At 39.6% G+C, this 20,415-nt stretch overlaps 1 protein-coding gene across 1 annotated transcript in view; it reads right to left on the bottom strand.

Annotated features, from left to right (window-relative positions):
- Positions 1–410: 410 nt before the first annotated feature.
- The window catches only part of SH3GL2 (SH3 domain containing GRB2 like 2, endophilin A1), a gene marked incomplete at both ends in the record, with an annotated part of 192,276 nt that continues 172,271 nt past the window's right edge, over positions 411–20,415 (bottom strand). The window contains 6 exons of the mRNA XM_080708554.1: positions 411–610; positions 2,419–2,549; positions 4,958–5,061; positions 7,389–7,547; positions 9,522–9,655; positions 10,524–10,667. Of these exons, the coding sequence (XP_080564680.1) occupies positions 411–610; positions 2,419–2,549; positions 4,958–5,061; positions 7,389–7,547; positions 9,522–9,655; positions 10,524–10,667 (872 nt within the window). The remainder of the gene's footprint in view (positions 611–2,418; positions 2,550–4,957; positions 5,062–7,388; positions 7,548–9,521; positions 9,656–10,523; positions 10,668–20,415) is intronic.

The following is a 20,415-nucleotide window of genomic DNA, read 5'->3' on the forward strand; positions in this document are numbered from 1 at the left end:
GAAGGGATAAAGTAAAAAGAAGAACTGTGTCCTCTGTAAATGGAGAACTTGAGACTTTGAGATGGCCCCGGGTGATAGACAATATCTTCGGTAGGATGGTTGTTCTGTGATGTGGCTCCTGGTCGTATTCTAAGAGACCACAGCCTCCTGAGGACTGTGTAAACAGCAGTTCTGTGACTACTGGCTAGTCTCAGATGGTGTATAAAAGCACATGCCATGCCCACCAGGCTCGGAAGATACCATCCATCACCATGACCCCTATGGGAGCACGCAAGCCAACCCAAGACACCGTGGGGGCTGGATAACCTGGTCCACTGCAGCCTGCACTCGAGATGTGTTGTAAGCAGCATTACCAAAGCAGTGGTTAAACTTAACTATCTGGGTCAAAAGAGGTGAGCCAGCATAACATCCTAATGGGGCAGGGCAACCAGAATCTCTACATAATTGATGGGGAAGAAGCCTGACTGGCCATGAAGCATTCCCTCGTACCAGTTCTCATCAATCTGGTTAGTGAGTGTGATGACATCACCTTCTTTAAAACCCAACTCCCCTTCATTTTCAGGTTCAAAGTCGTACAGAGCTCGGCAGCAGGGCTGATCCATTGGGACATCTGAGAGTGGGAGCAGGAGAGAAGACAAAAAGAGAAGGGGCCTTTAGCACATGGTATCTACTGCCAGCTGTACCTACCTGGCTGGCTGTTCCCCTTCTTTCCTTCCTCATTCATCCTCTCCAAGTGTCCTCTTGTTACCAGACCCCAGCCTCCACTCCACGGGCATCTTGCCCTCTCCCAGTTTTCTAATGCTTTCTCTCCAATCACTGGAAGCTGTTAGATACTCCTGTTTCTATTTCTAGTATGAAAAACAGTCACATCTATTCTTGTGATTTGTACAGTAGAGTCATTATGGCTTGCTCTCCTGACAATTTCCAGAGATGGAGGACACAACATCTTAGGAGTACATAATGAGACTTAGGTCAGCAACACGGCACTGCCAGAATCCTTTCATGTTAGCACTTAGAACTTCTGTACATTCAAAATAGTATGATTAATTACATGCACAATGCTTTGCCAGCTCAGAATAATACTACAGTTTTCACTCTTCAAAATAATAACTCCTGGAAAACTGCTGCAATGTGTTAAAACAGAATAATATAAACACCGATTCAAGGTCTTCCTGTGTGACCTTGCACAAGGCATTTCACTCTCAGTTTCTTTGTCCAAAGTTGAAATTAAAAGAACTTAACTCATGCTATTGTGTCTACTTAAACAAACTGATATATAAAAACATATAATTTATGGTTGGTAAATTGTTATAGTATATTACAGTTATGGAATATAAAAATGATGAACTCTACCTTGAGTAAAATAATAAAAAGACACTCATATCTTATAAGGTATAAGGTTTCTGATGCTAGGGATTGAATCCTGTAGCTACACCCTCATTCCTATTTTATTTTTTGTAATGCCTGTACTTGGGAGTCAGAGACAATAGAATCCCAGGTTCAAGGCCAGCAGTATGTGGTAAAGTAGCAAGACCCTGTTTCAAAAAATAAAATAGGAATGAGGGTGTAGCTAAAGGATTCAATCCCTAGTATCCCTAGAAAATAAAATAAAGCTTCATATCTTTAAATACACAAACTATATAAAGTAATTCCCACTCTTTAACCAAGCAAAGATCATAGCTGGCAATGTCTCAACACAGGCTTTTATCTAGTCTGTGTGTAGGGGGTGGAAAGTAGTCGTGACAATGGAGAGGATGCATTACTGAGTGTGTACCAATATTCCTGAGAGAAAATAAAATTGAGAGTTCATCGTACCAACCTCAGGACCACAGTACAATGGACTGGTGGGGCAGGAGGGACAGGATAGGAAACCTAGCAGGTGTTGAAGTTCAAAACACATCCATCTGCAAATACTGCAACCATATGCTCCTGTGACTCATGTAATCCAGCTCCACATGTTCCTGGAGCTTCTTTCTGTGTGATGGGATGTATGTGGGCACACACTGTCCAGGGGAAGGCATTCTCATGCACGGTAGATTCACAGGAGGGGACAGGCTGGGGAAAGACAGCAGGCTCAGCACCTCACTGACAAGTTACGGTGATTTATGACCACAAAGACCAGGTCAAAACCAAATGTGTTAGCTAGGAGGTTGGTGTGTGCTGATGATTCAGAATGAAATAAAAGGGGCACACAAAAAATGTTTACAGAAAAGAAATGGGTGAGGGGGACAAAAGGTCAATGAGAACAAGAAACAGGATTCCTTTAACAGAGTGTCTACCTGACAAGCCATCCCAGGAGAAAGGTATTAGGGTATATTTCTTACACATCCAGACTGGAATGTTCCTAGAATTTCTGAGAAAGTGTTAGTGGGTGTGCCCCAGGCCCACACATTTAGATCTCAGGTCTGAGTTTCTTACTTGAAGGTTTGGGAGTACCAGCATGGGAAAGACCACCATTGGGCTGTGTACCATCTCCAACTGGAAACTCCAGGCTCATTCGTGGCTTGGGCTGATACTCCCTTCTAGGCTGAGATGAAGCTTGTCTTATTCTGCATTGAAAAGAAAAGGGATGATTTAGCCAATTAAGAAATAAAAGAAAAAGCAACAAAACCCAGGGGATTCTTAGGTCACCCACCCAACTACCATGACAGTGCATGTTTGGCCTTGTTCTTGCCGTCTTCATTCTTTCTCTCAATCTCTCACTTTTCCCTCCTCTGTTCAGTAAAATTTATACAAATATGCATTGTGCTGAAGTGCCAGGAGCACAAAAGTAAGACACAGTTCTTGACCTCAAGCAGCTTATAGTCATAGGAGGAAAGGGAACGTAACTAATGGTAAACATAAGTGCTGTTATAACAGTATGTACAGAGTGCCACAGGAACATGAGGTGGGGGCAGAGAGGAAGAGGAGGACGAGGTTTAAGGAAAAAAGGTTTATTAGACTGTAGGAGTTATTTCCAACAGTACATGGTAGAGAAAATTCTATTCCATGTAGAAAATGAGAAGGTTTGGAGGGAAAGGAGGGAATACTGCAAGCTCTAAGAGTGAAAGTTTAAGATACATAGAGAGGGAAGACAGAAGAAAAGTGAAAAGGGATTGTCAATCAATGCCTCTGCACACTACTAAATATTTTCAAGTTACAAGTATTCAATAAGCAAAGTATATCAGAGATTTGCTAGGGTGGAGAGGGTAGAGCGTATGGTAACTAGAAAGATACTCACTTTGAACATATTTCAGAGAGAAAAAAAAGTGGTCCCTTTATTCTCAACATAGTCACAAAAGCACTTAATATATCTTTAGTATTTTGATACAGTTTGTGTGTATGCCAGGGATTGAACCCAAGAACATTCTAACTCTGGGTTGTCCCCCCAGCTCTCTTTAACTTTTTTGTTTTTAAACAGAGTCTTTCTAATTTGCTGAGGCTGGCCTCAAACCTGAGATCCTCTTGTCTCAACATCTCAAGCACTGGGATTATAACTGTGTGGCACCATGCTTGGCTAACATGTATGGATTTAAATCTTTCTAGAGGCTTCAGTCTTATGCACATTACCAAACGGCATGATACACTGCAGGAAGTTGCATGGTCAAAGCATCAATGAAAGAAGAAACTGAGAAGAGGGAAATTCTGGTTAGAAGGAAGCAGAGGAAATAGGTGATATCTCCAACAGTGCGACGTAACACTAATGGAGTCCTCATGGAGCATTTAGCAATCTCTGAAAGTCTAATCTGGCCAGGATTTTAGAATAAAGGCCACTGGGAAATACTTTGAGATATTATGTTTAGCAAAATTATTCTGCTTCAATCATCTGGCTAAGTAAAATGGCTCATATAAATGGTTTCCAGCCTACCATGGCTTGGTAATATTTTTTTTTTTTTTTTTACTTTACAGTAGCACAAAAGGAATACACACTGAGTAGAAAACATAGTTCACATTTTATTTTTCTGGGTTAGCAACATACGGTAAAGTACTTTTTTTTTTACAATACCGGCCAGTGGCAGTAAGCCACAAAGTCCTGTCAGCAATGCAATCACAGTATAAACAAACGATATTCTATACTGTACTGTGTTGTTATGCTATTTCATACATTAAGTATATTAAAATGCTTTTTTTACTTTGGGTTTATCAAATATAGTCCCAATGTATGATAATCAAAAAAATCTGCATCATGGTGCAGGGTCCCAGCATAATACTTTGAAGGCTGTGCCCCACCACTCCAGAGATGCCACTCACACCGTAACCTACTATGGCTCACTCTGAGGTTCACGTAGGGAGGTGGAATAGGTGTCTTAACACAGCCGTCTCTGACAGTGAATGACTTTATTATTATTTAAAGAAACATAAGGTATGAAAACATATAAGCTTTCAAATAGGTTCTTTCTTTTTTGCTGAAGATTTAAAGACGTTTATTAAAAAGTTAGAAATACAGAAGACAGTTACAGCCTCATGTACCCAAGGGTAACATGAGGGGGTGGTTTGAACGAAACCACCCCCAAATAGGTTATTTTGATGGTGAGCCCCAAGTACACTGCTGTGTGAGACTGTGGGCTAGTTACTCCACCTCGGTCTCAGTTTGTTCATCTGTTAGTTGAAGCTAAAAATATTCAGTCCACAGGAATGCTTTAAAATTGGCCATATGAATCAAGTACCCATACTTATTAACTGCTCAAAAATTGAATCCATCATCATTATCAAACACCAAGTATGTCCTATCTGTGGGGAAAATATATAATCCAAGTATCAACCTCTCATAAACACAAGGCTTGATTCAATGGAACAAGGAAAAACAAAGCCCAAGACAAAACCAAATGAATAACCCACAATCCATAAGCACTGTGTAGGATCAGCAACCATTTTGCAGAGGTTTGTCTCCAAATGTATTCCATTATTTCCATTTATTTACATATCATTTTATATCAAGAAAAATGTAAATGAGCCAATGCAGGGAAAGGTAACCTACCTTTCCTCCAGTCTGACGGTGACTTGCTGCAGGATCTGCACTGCCTGCTTGTGGTACTCCAACTGAGCTTGCACAAGGGCAGAGAGCTGGCTCACCTGTTCAATCTGCAGAGCGATGGGAAAAGTGTGCCTCAGTTACCAAGCTGCTGCCCTGAAGCAGCTACCACTGCCCCCTACAGATGACAGCACGGTCCTGAACACACAGCCCAGTGCTTGGCAGTGCTGATGACTGTGGAAAGTCAGGCTAAGATAGACAGTTCTGTAGGTTCCAAGTTTAATAAAGTTAAGAAAGCATCCTTATGCTTAGAACCATGCATCTCAGCACCATGAGGAGAAGCACCATGAGTAAGAATCCTCGTGAAAATCTCACCACTCTCACTAAAGAGTCTGATGTGTCACTATAACCTTCAGATTACGATATGTCTTCCTTATTGGTTTTTCTATAGGTAAAGGATTCTTCAACTCCCTGTACTTTTCATGCTATAATAGTAGAGCTAGAGCTATTAATAAAAATGTGAATATTGATGTTTCACATAAGGTGCCAAGGAAGACAGTATTGTATGATGGAAAATCTTTTGTTCTCTCTGAGCCTCATGCAGAAGAAAGAGATTTAACCAGGTAACATGCTATGTTCATTTCAGCTCTAGGATTCTAAGCATGCTCAGTTACTGTCCATTTTGTGTGTTGTGCTGTATTGTGATTTAGCTAAGCTACAGCCTCCTAGTCTGCAGGGCAATGCTGAGGACAGGATCTGAGGGTAGGGTGGGACCCTGGGCTTGGAAACAGGACTGTGGTTCAGGTATACCTCCGTATTCCCTCAGTTTAGTCTCACCTGCCACAACCAGGAGTAAGGCAGTTAAATAGTATAATGGTTTAATTTTACAGGTCAATGCAAATGGATTAAGAGTTACCCAGACAGCTATCAGAGCAATATTTCTAGGTGTGACTGGGAAGAGATTAGCATTTAAATCAGTAGCCTGAGTAAGGAAGATCTGCCTTTACGGAGTCTGGGTAGGCACCATCCAATTAGCTGAGGGCCCTAACAGACCAAAAACGCCAAGGAAAGGCAAATATATTCTCCCCTCACCCCCAGTCTAGGCTTTCTTCTTCATCTGCCCTTGACATCAGAGTCCCAGGTTTTCCAAACTTCACACTTGGACTCCAGAACTCATACCCCTGGCTCATGGCCTCTGCCAGTTCTCAGGCCTCTGGCCTCACACTGAAGTCTAATCCATTAACTCACTGGTTCATGAGCTTTGTGCCACGTCACCAGCTTCCATGGTTCTCCAGCTTTCAGATGGCATATGTGGGACTTCTGAGCCTCCACAATCTCATGTGCCAATTTTCCTGATAAATCCCTGTTTTTCTATTTACATCTCTACCTACATCCTATTGGTTTTATTCCTTGGAAACCCTGACTGATACAAATAATAAGTACATAAAGTCCCTATAAACATATTGGCAAAAGTTTATCAGCCACTGTTGGGTTTTAGATGTGAACAAGGATAGGGAAGCTGGTTTAGCAGGTCTTACTACATGAGTGGAATGAGAAAGGAGGTGCTTGCTTCAAGGCTTTACAGCTAAAAGAACCCAGCAGAATGGAACATATAAAGCCATGAATAATGATTTAGTACTTTGGAGATGTAAAAGCAGCTTCTGAATCATCTCATCTATGCCCCCAATGTAGTACCTCATTGATTGGAATGAAACCACATTGCAACACTACACTACACTCATTGATTGCAATGAAACTCTTTCAAAGAAAATGTCATCTTTACTTTAAAATAGAGGACATCTTATATGTGTTGGATACTCAATTCTGAATGTGGATACTCAATTCTGAATATATTTTAGTTGACAGTCTTATATAATCTAAAGTCAGTATGTTTTATATTTCAAAAGTATTTTTTAAGTATTAAATTTATACATGGATCACTACATTTCTTCTTTTCACATTAATGGTAATATTTTAAGATTAAATAGTATACAAAAATTTAATTAAAACTATAAAAATGCAGAAAAACATTTTAACATGTCTCAGTCTACTTTATCATTTATATTTATCTAAAAGAAATAACCAGCTGGGCGTGGTGGTACACACTTATAATCCCAGTACTCAAGAGGCTGAGACAGGAGGATCACAGGTTTGCAGACAGCCTCAGTTATTTAGTGAGGTCCTCTGCAACTTATTGAGAGCCTGTTTCAAAATAAAGAATGAAAAAATGGGCCTGAGTGTGGCTTAAAGTTAAAATGCCCCTGGGTTCAATCCCTAGTACTACAAAAAAAAATGAAAAAGAAAGAAATAACTATCTGTATGTTTTCATCACATAATGTAGTCATATAGTAACATTTTTAATGGCATACCTTTTAACACATTAGTCTTGTGCCTCCATGATAAAAACTAAGTTTAAAACCACAGGAGAGTCACTTACATCCATTTCCAAGAGATTGAACATGCTTGATTCAGCAATTTCTTTAGACTCATCAAATTTTTCCAGGGCTTGACGGAGCTCTTCATCTGGAATCTTGCCCTGTCGTTTCTTCTTATAATCAAAATCCAGGCGTCGTCCTTCCAACTTCTTTAGATGATGCTGAAAAAGTCAAAGGCAGAAATACGCTTTGAAAGGACTTATGGAAAAGGACTGCTTATAGCTCCCTTCCCCAGCATGCCTCCAAAAATAATACAGGCTATATTTTAAGACAGCATGCCACCACAGAAATGAAGGAACATGCCTCCATGAACTAAATGCTTCCAAACTTGGGGAAACATTTTTTAAAATAATTAAGAATGAGAAAGAAATTATAGGAAATGCCAGTCTCCTTCACTTCCTGGTATTTCCAGTCCAACGCCAAGCTGGACTATGCCCTTACCTCCCAATGATAAGAAGGAAACCTATGTGTATGCACATATTGAAGGTATGCACTCAGAGAGCCCCTATGTCTCTATCTTAAAGAGAAATTGTATCTGAGAAGAAGGCAGAGAAAAAAATCCTTTCCCTGAAGTAATAAGGAATGATATTCTTGATTTTTTTAAATCACTTAATCTGTCAGAACCATCTATGTTATTTATAAAAGTATGGATTCTAGATCACCTGAGCCAGAATATCCAGGGCAGGAGCTGGGCAATCCGTATCGTAATACTTGCCTCAGTCGACAGATGCAGCTCTCTAGGAAACCGCTGCTTTACCTTAAGCCTCCCACTTGACAGATGATGCAACTCACTCACAAAGTCTCACCTGAAGGCAGCTTGGAAAGGATTTCACCTACTACTCCACAGTGAGCTTCAATCTCTCCTTGCACCATCCCCGGTAATGCTGCCTAGCCCCTGCTCAGCGTCTTCAGTGACCAGGCAGGAAAGTGGCTTTCCAAAGTCAAAAGGCACTTTGGTGCTCCCCCAACTCCCCTAGCTGCATTCTACCACTACTAATGAGTGGAAGAAAATACTGGGCTCCCCCTCGTTCCTGGGTATGTATGGAGTGGGAGGGAAGGAGATGAAAACAGAGTCTGGACAAATAGAGAACTAAGGAGGAGGGAAGGATGAATAATATCCATCTCTCCCACTGCATCTCTACCCCAGTCCATGCCCTGATCCAAATTAAATGTTTGTTCTTTTGGAAGAAACAGTCTTTTAAAATATTTGAACTTATAATGAGCTTCAGGACAGAGCACTGGATCAGAACTGTAGCATGGATTTAGAATGCTGGTATGTCAATTATTAACTGAGTAACCTTGAATGAGTGGTGGGGCAGAAGGATAAACATGTAGAACAAGGAGATGCAGGTGACCTGATTCAAGTCGCTGAAATTACGTTTAAGACGGGTTCAACAAATATTTGTTGATTAAATGAACAAACATTACACATACAGAGATAAAGCCAGTTGAACTTTATTAGTAATAGCTCAAGTGTTCTACTTATTTTTGAAAGATAATATGTTACTTCTGCTTAATTTCAATGATCATTTTGAAAATATGATATGTTTAAAAGTGATGGACTATTTACTTAACCTAACAACCAGTAGAGCTAGCATTTTATTTTATTTTTATTTTTTGGTGGTGGTCCTGAGGGATTGAATACAGGAATATTTGCTCTACGAGCTATACTCCCAGTCCTATTTTATTTCTTATTTTGAAAAAAAGCCTCACTACATTGTGGAGAGTCTTGCTAAGCTGCTAAAGCTGGCCTCAAACCTATGATCCGCCTGTCTCAGCATCTCAGGTAATGGAATAAAAAGCATACACCATTAGCCCAGCACATCATTCTTGTTAATAAAACTGTGTATCCTCAGGTAAAGGCCAGTATCTTTCTGGAAAAGAAATGAAAAACTGATGTGGAAACGAAACATGGAGAGTTGAAATGTAATACTCATGAGGGGCACAGTCATCCTAGTGGGCCAAGGGTCTTATGTTTCTAGTTTCTCTTAATTAATCTTGCAAGGTTGTTTTGAAATTCATGTACACAGTACTGTGAATAATAGTCTAAAAGAGGCTGTTCTCTACAGGAGATGGGCATCTGCATCTGTATGCTTTTAACCACACACACTTTGGAGGGGGCCAGTTGCACATACCTGAATTTCCCTCAGATCTTTGTCATGAAGATTCTGGAGGGGGTCAATGAAGTTCTGCTTTACTTCCATGTCCAAAGAGTCTTTCACCTCCGAGAGTTCCCGCATGGCCTCCCCTACCTCACCAAGTGCTGGGCCTGGAGGGGAAAATGAAGCTCTTCTATCTTAAAGAACAGAAAGAAGGCACACTTGCAGTAACAAGGCCCTCCCAAGTAAAGACAAAGGGATCCTACCCATCTTCCAAAAGAACACAGACAAGAGGGAATACTTAATGCCCTCCAAAGATCATCAAGGTTCATTCTGGGAACCACACTCAATGTCCCCTTCTAAAGGGAACTAGCTCTTATTATCAAGAATATAACATTTTATTTTCCTTTAATGAGTGATTTGGAAGATTTTCTGTCCTTCTCTGTAAGTACCAGCTCTCCTTAATAGGCCAGTTTGCTTTTAGTAGAAGCAAATACCAGGAAGGAAGAGCAGGTTCAACCAGGAAGGAGAATCATTTGCTTATTTCCTGAGACTCCACAACAAGGTGGGGGGCATAAAGACAAAATGTGTTTAGTGTCATAACCAAGTAATGAAGACTGGCGGCATGAAGGAATAAATTATGTTTCACCTGGGGCAGGAGAATTACATAGCACATACCAATGAGCAAAGATCTAAGAGAAAGACCACGTGACAGGTGCTGTGCTTGTGCTGTATTCCCTCACCCTGTCTCAAGACCCAGTTCCTGCCAGACACTCCCAACAGCAAATGCCAAGGCAACTGGGCCTGTCAACCAAAGCTGTGGTAAAGACTGGGGTCTCATCAGGAAAAAGGAAACAACAAACTTCTAGGTCAAGAAACCTTAAAAATAATGAAACAATTCTGAAAACAAACTTGGAGACCATGTGTGTAGTATCTAAAACCAGGAATCAAAATATATAATAGTATGACTAACTTCCTACAGAGATTCCCGCCCCATGAATGACCAAAAGAACTACAATGTGAGAAAGCACTTGTTACCAAAGTTGCAATCATCTCCAAGCTCTCTTCCAAACTTGAGCATGGCCTCTGCAAGCAGCGCCTCTGCCTGAGGGTAGCCTGGCCCCTTCTCCTGGCCACGGATTTTTGACATGGTGTTGATCATGCTGAGCTTTGCTCTGGAAGCTGGAGACAAACAGAGAACAGGCTTTTGAGGTAGGCAATGTACTATAGTGAAAACAGGGCAGGATAGAGAAAGAGGCCTCAAATCTGCTCATAAACCCATTCAACCTTTAAAAACTGAACTTTTACTCTTCACCTTACATTCTGGGCTTCACTGGTATATATGAGTATAAGGTAGGTGAGCAGATAGGTAGGTAGATGGGAGGAAGGAAGGAAGGAAGGAAGGAAGGGGCTCTAACCTCTTTCTTTCCCTTAAAATCCCATGAGGAATTATATAGAAAGGCAAAACTGTTTTCAGTAAAGCAGGATTAGGGGCTTTAGCCCATCCCTATCTGTCCCTCCCTGTTCCCTCTTCATTTTGGTGGCTCCAGTTGTGACTGTGGCATTGTGTGGCTCCATGGAAACCATTCTGAAAAATCATGGATTATGTGATGATCTCTATGTTTTATATTTCATTTCTAGGAGTTCTATGGAATAAGGAATCAATGGCAAATACTTGCAGTGTGGGCTTTATGCCACGTTTCAGTTATACCATGTATAAAAGTATTTTCAAAATAATTTTTCATCTAAGATTATGACAAACAGACTCATAAATAGTCTGTTTATTGAAAAGACAGAATTATTTCTCTTGCATACAACACATATGAAAATCAGTTTTGTGCCTCAAACATGACATTTCAATTTGGTTTTTTGCCTTTATTATTTTTTTTATTTTTATTTTGGTTGTACTGGAAATGGAACCCTCAAGGCTATACTCCCAGACCTATTTTATATTTTACTTGGAAACAGGGTCTTTTAAGCCAGCTGAGGCTGGCTTCAAACCTGCACAATCCTCCTGTCTCAGCCTCCCAAGCATGGGGATTACAAGCGTGTGCCACCACACCTAGCTGCCTTTATTTTTTATAATAGAAGATGCTATGTACACGTCACTGATTTAGCCCCTACCCGATTCCTACCCCATTACCTACCCATCCTTCTTTCCCATGCTTGACTTAGTGGTTGACTTCGATATGTTTAAGTACATTGTATGTTTTAGAGAATTTCCTTCATTCCCCCTCCCATCCCCTTATGTCCACACAAGTTTTTTACCCCAATATGATGTATAAATATAATGCACCAATAAAAAATTAAAAAAATAAGATGCCTAGAAAGAATTTCCAATTTTTGAGAAAGAGGCAGTTTTACTTTATTAATAAATTATTAAATCAAATGATCTCATTGATAGTTGGATACCTGGGTTCCTCAGGTTCATTATTAGAGCTGATATTAAACATTAACATAGGACTATACCCAAGATCTCATGTACATGAAAACCCCTGGTAGAATCACAGGTAAAGGGACTTCTAGCATTCAGTGGCTGACAGTTAATCTTTAAAATCTAGGTCAAGTAGGCTTTTATTTAAACTTTGGGTCTCAAAGGCAGAGAGTGGAGATGAGGAGAGTTAGTAGGAGAGGACTCCCCAATCCTGTCCTGGGAAGTTTTAATGAACAAGATAGGTAAGGAAGGTCTCTGGTTTCACAAAGTTTATAACAACCTGAGGGTAAAATCTATTTTCAAAAGCAATTAAAGTGAAGTGTATATATTAAATGTCATGACGAGAAACTGCTGTGAGTTACAGAGCTACAGCACTGTCCAACCACTGGAGAGGGGCACAGGCAAAGGATTCCTAGAAGGATGCATCACTGAGCTTAGAACCATATAGTGTGTAGCAGTTCATCAGGCTAAAAGCACATGCAAAGCTGGTGGTGACTATAAAAATTAAAAACTCACCTTTCATTTGCTTCAGTTTTTCATAGGAAAATATACGTTAAATTTTAAAAATTGAAACTGTCACATAATCATCCCTTTTTGATGGGGCACATCAGTACAGAGGAATTGCAAAGCCTCTTCTGTAGTCAGCTGTGTCAGAGACCAGTCAAGACACAGTCCCCACCCTCACAGCAGAGTGAGGAGACAGATAGAGGCCAACGATATGGTAGCATTATAATGGTTCATGTGCACAAGGTATGAGGGGGAAAGGACAAATAAAGGAGAAATAAGAAAACCCCAGGTAATAAGTACAGAACAAAAGGAAAGAAGAAAATGGAGAACAAAGAAATAGAGTAATGAAACCACATGATGGGTAATCCCTTCAAATTCTGTTTTGACTATTTTACATTCTAAAGATGTATTTCTTTCATGAAAGATGACATTAATATGTGCCTATATCTTGGTTATGTTAAAAACTGATTTTCATAAGCAATATTTTAAGTGGTCTAATATATTGTGGCTGATTTTCAAATTCATTTAGAATGTTGTTCAATTATGAAGAGATTTATTCTTTTACTAATTACTTAAGAACATCTTGGATATGTTCTATATCTTCACAAAAAGAAAAAAACATGTTTATCTATTTCTTCAAATAATCTTTTACAAACAAATTAATACATCAATCCATATATTTGAGGAGGCTGTTTTTCAAATTTATTTGGCAATTCATTAAATTTTTATTAAAAATTCTGAGTTGGTAAAATTTGTGTGTTCTTGAAAAGTATTATCAGACTTTTAAATTATTTGTCTGTTAATGTAAATGCTTCAAAATGGATTTTCTAATGCTGTATTTTAAGAAACTAAGAGTAGGCTTGGTGCCAGGCGTGGTGGTGCAAGCTTGTAATCCCCACGCTTGGGAGGTGGAGACAGGAGGATCATGCAGGTTCAAAGCCAGCCGCGCTGGCTTAAGAGACCCTGTTTCCAAATAAAAATATAAAAAAATAGGTTTGGGAGTGTAGCCCGCAGGTAGAAGGGCTTCGAGGAACCCCAGTACCACCACACACAAAAAAAGAGTAGGCTTGGAAAATATGAAAATAAAATGTTCAAATTTTTATAATGGGATCTCAGCCTGGACTGCTTCACCAAGTTATATGTGATCCTGGAGACCTAAATCCCTATTATTTTTATACTTTTATTGGTGCATTTTAATTATCCACACAGGTTCAAAGTTATGCAAACAAGCCGTGGTGGCGCATGCTTGTAATCCCGGCACTTGGGAGACAGAGACAGGAGGATCTCGTTGGTTCGAAGCCAGCCACGCTGGCTTAAGAGACTCTGTTTCCAAATAAAAAAATACAAAATAGGTCTGGGAGTGTAGCCCCAAGGTAGAAGGGCTTCCAGGAACCCCAGTGCCACACACACACAAAAAGTTATGCAAACAAATATGCATACAGATCTTGGTGGGTTTTTTTTTTTTAGTTTCTTTTTTTATTTTATTTTATTTTTTATTGGTGCATTCTTTTCAGTTCCCACCCTGCTACCCACTCCTCATTCATAACAGTGAGGTTGGCAGTGATACCTTTATACATGGACATATATTTGAATTGTTTCTTTCATCAGAGTTCTTTATTTTCCCCTCCCCAATTTCCTTCCCCCATTCCCTCCCACTAATCTACTGATCTCTCTCCTGGATTATCTAAAGTCCCTTTTGTTTACCATTTTCTCTCTAGCTCCCGCATATGAGTGAAAACATAGGACCCTTGACTTTCTGAGACTGGCTGAACTCACTTAGTATAATATTCTCTATTTCCATCCATTTTTCTGCAAATGACATGAATTTTTTCTTATTTATGGCTACATTCTTATTGGCCATTTGCTTTTCTTCTTCTGAAAAGTGCTAATTCAGTTCAACTGCCCATTTTTTATTAGGTTGTTATTTTAGTGTTAATTTTTCCTTGTATATTCTAGATATTAGTCCTCTATAAGAAGAGTAGCTAGCAAAGATTCCTTCCATCCTGTAGGCGCTCTCTTCAGACTCTTGAAGGTTTCCTTTCGTGCACAGAAGCTTTTCAGCTTGCTGCCATCTCATTTGTTGACTCTCAGTTTTATTTTCTGAGCTTCAGGGGTCTTACTGAGAAAGTCTCTACTAGTACCTATATGCTAGAGAGTTGGTCCCATGTCATCTTCTAGTAGTTACAAAGTTTCTGCTCTAATTTCTAGGCCTTTTGATCCCATTTGAGCTAACTTTTGTGCAGGGCAAGAGATTAGAGTATAATTTCATTCTTCTGTATATGGAGATTCAGTTTTTCTAGCACAATTTGTTGAAAAGGCTGTTTTTCTTCAGCATAGTTTTTGGCTCCCTTGTCAAAAATTAACAAGTTATAAGTGTGAGGATTTCTTTCTGAGTCTTCCATTCCATTGGTCTTTATGTGTCTATTTTTGTGCCAATAGCAGGATAGGTAGAATATCAAAATGGCCATACTACAAAAAGCAATCTATAGATTCAATGCAATCCCTATCAAAACACCAATGTCATTATTCACAGAACTAGAAAAAAACCTTAAAATTTTTATGAAAAATAAAATATCTCAAGTAGCTAATGCAATTCTGAGCAATGAGAACCATGCTGTAGGCATCACAATCCCTGATTTCAAACCCTTTCCCTTCTAAAGAGACCTGATTATTCTCCTTCAAAACTATTCCTCACATAGCTTTGTTATTTTAAATTATTATGATCTCTCTGAATATGTCTCATATTTATTTCCCTGCCATAACTATCCTAGTTCACTTGGTTTATAGAAGAAATAACCTCCTAAAACAATCCTCCCCCTGGTCCATGAGACCAGGACCGTGATATGTGGATCCATATATATCCAAGGCAGCACCAGCATAAAGCTGTGCATACAAGAGATGTTCAACATGCCTGCTGAAGACACGAAGCAGAGCATGAGAAGGCTATCTTGGAAAAGATAAAGCATGGCAGTGGTTTGTATAAACAGATTGCTTCCATGTTTTGGCTTTTGTGACTAAGAAACTTCTGAAGTATAACAGAGAATGAGAACTAGAAATCTTATTTCTTTGGTTGAGAAATAAAAACTATGGCCAGTTCAACATATTTTTTAAAGAGAGAAAGCACCTGAACCTATGTGGGTAGGATTCAATTATAGTCACTGTGTGTACCATGAGACTCACCAGAGCTGATATGGTTTGAATATGGGTAGTGTCCCCAAACATTCATATTTTAAAAGCATGGTCTCCAGGGCAGCACTGTTAGGAAGTGAGGCCTTCTGGGAGGTCCTTAGGTCATTGCGGGTGTATGTTTGTCTCTTTCTCTTCTTGCTTTGGTTTGAGATAAGACCATTCACTCCTACAAGTGCTATCATGATGTTCTGCTATCCACTGCCCTCACCAGAGGCCAAACCAATGGGGCCCACCCAGTTTGGGATTCTAAGCTTCCAAAACTGAGCTAAATATGTCTCTGTTTACATCACATGTAGCATATGCCAAGTATTTAATTGTAATAACACAAAACCCATTAATATACCAGTCATGTTCCCCATTTATCTCAGACAACTGGTAGCCAGGTTTGCATTCTTTGGGCAAAAGACCAGAAGACTCTTCTCTGGGGAATACCACTAGTACTGGGGATTCCAGGTTCCAGAAGCTTTGGAAGCTAGAGACAATTACAACAGGAAGAACCCAATGCCACAACCCCAGGCTGATCACCCAAGAAGGAAGCCACTGGAGGAAGAAGTCCCCTCCACCTCCACACAGCTTTACAGTCCTGAATCTAAATACAAAGTGACAAATACTATTTCCAGGTTTTGAAGAAAGCTTCTAACACTGAAGAGACCCAATCAAACAAACAAAAAGGTAATAACAGCAAACAAAAAATATAAGAACTGGAAAATAGCTATCGTTCATATTCTCAGTGGCCAAGACTTTTTAATCCATGAAATAAAGGATCAGAACTCCTAGAAACTGAAATATAACTTCAATTTAAATAAAATATGAAATTAAAAAAGCATCAAAAGATTTATAGATAATAAAGTTGAGGAAAGAAAGCATAAGGTCATGGTTAGTGTAAGAGATCTGATGGCTAAATAACAGAAGTTCCAGAAAAAAGGAAGTAGGAATAAAATAAGACAATGTTTTATAAATCCAATAAAATTTCCCAGAAATATAAAGAAGACACATTTCCAAAATAAGAAGGTTCACTGAATGTCCAGAACACTGGGTAGGAGAGTCATACCAAGGATAACCAAAATGAAATTTTAATGAAGACAAAGGGAAATAAATTGTAGTGAAGGTAATGAGAATGAAATTTTGGTGAAGATAAATTTTACTGAAGACAAAGAGAAGTTCTTAAAGCCTTCTATAGAGTAAAAGATATATTAAGATATATTACACACACATCAGCAAGAATCAGATCACTGAACATTAGAAAAACATAAGCAACAGAGAAATTTTCTTTTTCTTTCTTTCTTTCTTTTTTCTTTTCTTTTTTTTCTTTTTTTTTTTTCTTTTGTGGTACTGGGGTTTCTGTAAGCCCTTATACCTTCAGGCTACACTCCCAGACCTATTTTTATATTTTTATTTGGAAACAGGGTCTCTTAAGCCAGCAAGGCTGGCTTCAAACCTGCACAATCCTCCTGTCTCCGCCTCCCAAGCGCCGGGATTACAAGCGTGCGCCACCACGCCCGGCTAGAGAAATTTTCTTAGAAAATAATGAAATAATGTCTTCACATATCTTAGAGAAAATTGTATTCAAATTATCAATAATGTATGAAAGATCAAAAAGTGACTGAGGCTTTGGAAAAGAATCAGTGAAAAGTACACAAAAATTTAAGAAAATGAAAAATAAGACAAAAATTAACTAAAAGGAAAACCAAAGGCTTTTGTTGTAATTATTGCACACTTCTGTTTTTTAAAAGGTTTACAAGGACATAAAAATTAAACACTGATTACTGATAAAATAGCAATTATATCTTAAACATGATGTAAAAGTGAGAAGGGAAGTATATGGAAGAATGGGCAGACAGGAAAAGAGCGAATAATTCTAACCAAATTGGGAATCGAACAAAAAATATCTAAAACTGGGAAACCAAGCAGGGTTGACATAAACATGCTACAGACTGAAGGCAAAAACCAGAGAAATAACAGCCAGAAGAGTCTTCAAAGTGTTAATGTTTGGAAGTGAAAATGCAGGAGTGCTGCCCTGGGGGAGGGGGGACTGCTTTATTTACTTTATCTTATTTTATTATTTATTTTTGGTACCAAGGATTGAACAAGGGGCATTCTACCTCCAAGCTATATCCCCAGCCCTATTTTTTATTCTTTATTATGTAATAAGGTCTTACTAAGCTGCGGAAGGCCTAAGTAGCTGAGGTTGTCTGCGGGACTACATTTTACAAACTGCTTTTAGACTAATTGTTTTAATAATATTTGCATGTATAATTTCCATTATAAGGAATTAATTTATATTTCCCATCTCTTTTGCCCTAAAGAGAAAAAGGTGTTTTCACCGAGTGGGTGAGTGGGTGAACACTTCAGAAGTGTTGTGACAATCTGTCCCCTGCTCTAGCCTCGGGGACTTCTCCACCAGTTTACACCAGTATGTCCACTGGTGTAAACATGACTGGCTGGGAAGACTGAGATCAGGAAGCACCAGCAGAGGAGAGGCTGGCGCGTCTACGCCAGGTGACTTTCAGGAGGAAGTTTACTGGGTGAACTGACACAACAGAAGGGAAATCAAGATGACCATAACGGCTGACCTGTCCCCAAAAGGGCTCCTACTGTTTTATACTCAGCTAACCAGGGCAATTGCTTTTTTGAAACCATGCTTGCAATCTATGCTATCTTTTACCTAATCTTTTAATGAAGACAAACAAGGGCAGCCAAGTTTCGATCTTTGTCAGCTCCCAACTCTGGTGTATAATCTGCAGCATCCCTGACCAGCGTTCTAAGTCAACGACAGCTGCAGGGAAGCCCAAAGCTCTGCTAGGAGTCAAGCAGCAGCTCAGCTCACCCTGTCTGAGTTATTTTCCTCTGACCTAAAATCATTGTCCCTGTCGGTCACTGCTCAGTCTCCCCTAAGGCTGCTTTTCCAGTACAGTGAGTAGCAGAAAATACTGAACATTCAGTACTTCTGCTAAGCCTCAGTTTTTTAAATTTTTTATTTCGTAATCCAAGTGAACAAACAGGAAAACAAACTATATCTTAGATCTTCCATGAAAGCATGGAAAGTAGCAGAGTTCAATAAATTAAAAATTAGCTTTAACACATTTGGACACAGGTAAAAATTCCAGGCTGTAAATCTTGCTAGCTGTGTGTCCCTGACAACTACCTCATTCATAAGGTTGTCACCAGTCTCAATGATAAACAGCAAAGAGAGAAACCAAGCACCGAGGACGCAGAGACACTGGATGTGAGGAGCCCTGCCTCCTCCCAGCGCCGAGGCTCTCTCTGCAGTGAGTGCGTGTGCTGGATGCTCTAGGCATATTGCTTGTGCAGGAAACTACATTTCTCAGGTCCCTTCCCTTCGTGTTTCCATTGACCAAGTGAGAATTGGTCCAAAATGAGGTTATACAAAATTTGGGAGGGAAAGGCTGTCAGTGGTTAAAGGACCAAGAGACAGATGCAAGGGTAACAAGAGGTTCCCGTTTGTCCTCACTCTTCCCCACAGTGGGATGGAATCATTTCATTTAAAAGTATTAATTTTTAAAAGTATTAATTTTTATAAAAATTTTTGTATACATCTTTTTTAATACTTAGATTAGGGTTCCCTGTTTAAAAGCTCCACAAGTTCCCACTGTGATCTGAAATGGAGCTAGAGGCTGCTGATAAGGTCTCAGCCCTCCAACTCCACGGTGCCTCTAAGAGACTGCGTGAAGTCCCACTTCTCAGGTGGTCCAAGGAACCGTGTCTTGAAACTTATTTACTCCAATGTTCCTGCAGGGCCTGGTTCCATGAAACCCCGCTTTATGTGAGAATGACATAAACTGACCACACAATCTCCCTGAATCAGGAAAAAGTTCCTCATTTCCCCAACTACAGAGGGCTCCTAAACTAAGTTGAATCTCTAAAAAAGGTTTCTTTTAAAAAAAAAAAAGACTAAAATAATTAAACCAATGAGTAGGTTATACTAGAAAAAAGTATATATCCCATGCACAGAAAATTATGAAGTTGTCCTGCCTGACTAAATTGTTACTTAATAAGAATATCTTTTTAAAGTATCTTCCCTATGATATGATACACAAACCATGTATTTACTAATCACCTATGTGAAGCAAACTATGCAGTAAGGCCTGCCTCTGCTCCTGAGGAGCTCAGTGTCCACGTGGAGAAATCAGAATGTGCCTCAGGAATCAGTGTAACAGGGACTGCAGGCCAGGCTGTGGTTCAAGTATACAACATTTATAACACAGAGAAGAGGGTGACAAATACTGACTAGGGCACACACACGAGCTGGGCTTTCTAAAAGAGTACACTATAAAGACAGGGAGTTAGGGAAGGTCATTCTAAGCATCTGGAAAAAGCAAGCAAAAATGCATAAGACAGATGAATCACATTGTCAGAGGGCGAAGAACAAACAACTCTCAGGTACTGCTGTGGAAGGAAAAACTGGTAGAACATTCTGGACAATCATTTGGCAGTACTGTCTATATCTGAATAGATATATCTCTTGGGACCTTGCAAATTCGTTTGTAGTATACGTATATAATCACCAGAAATGTGTATAACAATGTACAAAATGTGCTATTAAAAATAGCTAGCCGGGCGTGGTGGCGCACGCTTGTAATCGCAGCATTCGGGAGGCTGAGACTGGAGGATCGCGATTCGCGGACAGCCTCAGCTACTTAGTGAGGCCCTTCTCAACTCAGTGAGACCTGGTTTCAAAATAAAGAATAAAAAATAGGACAGGGGCTGTAGCTCGGAGGTCAAATGCCCCTGGGTTCCATTCCCAGACCCGCAAAAAAAAAAAAAAACCCTGAAGAAAAT

Source organism: Muscardinus avellanarius (assembly GCF_963383645.1).
Source record: "Muscardinus avellanarius genome assembly, chromosome: 13".
NCBI classification, from domain to species: Eukaryota; Metazoa; Chordata; class Mammalia; order Rodentia; family Gliridae; genus Muscardinus; species Muscardinus avellanarius.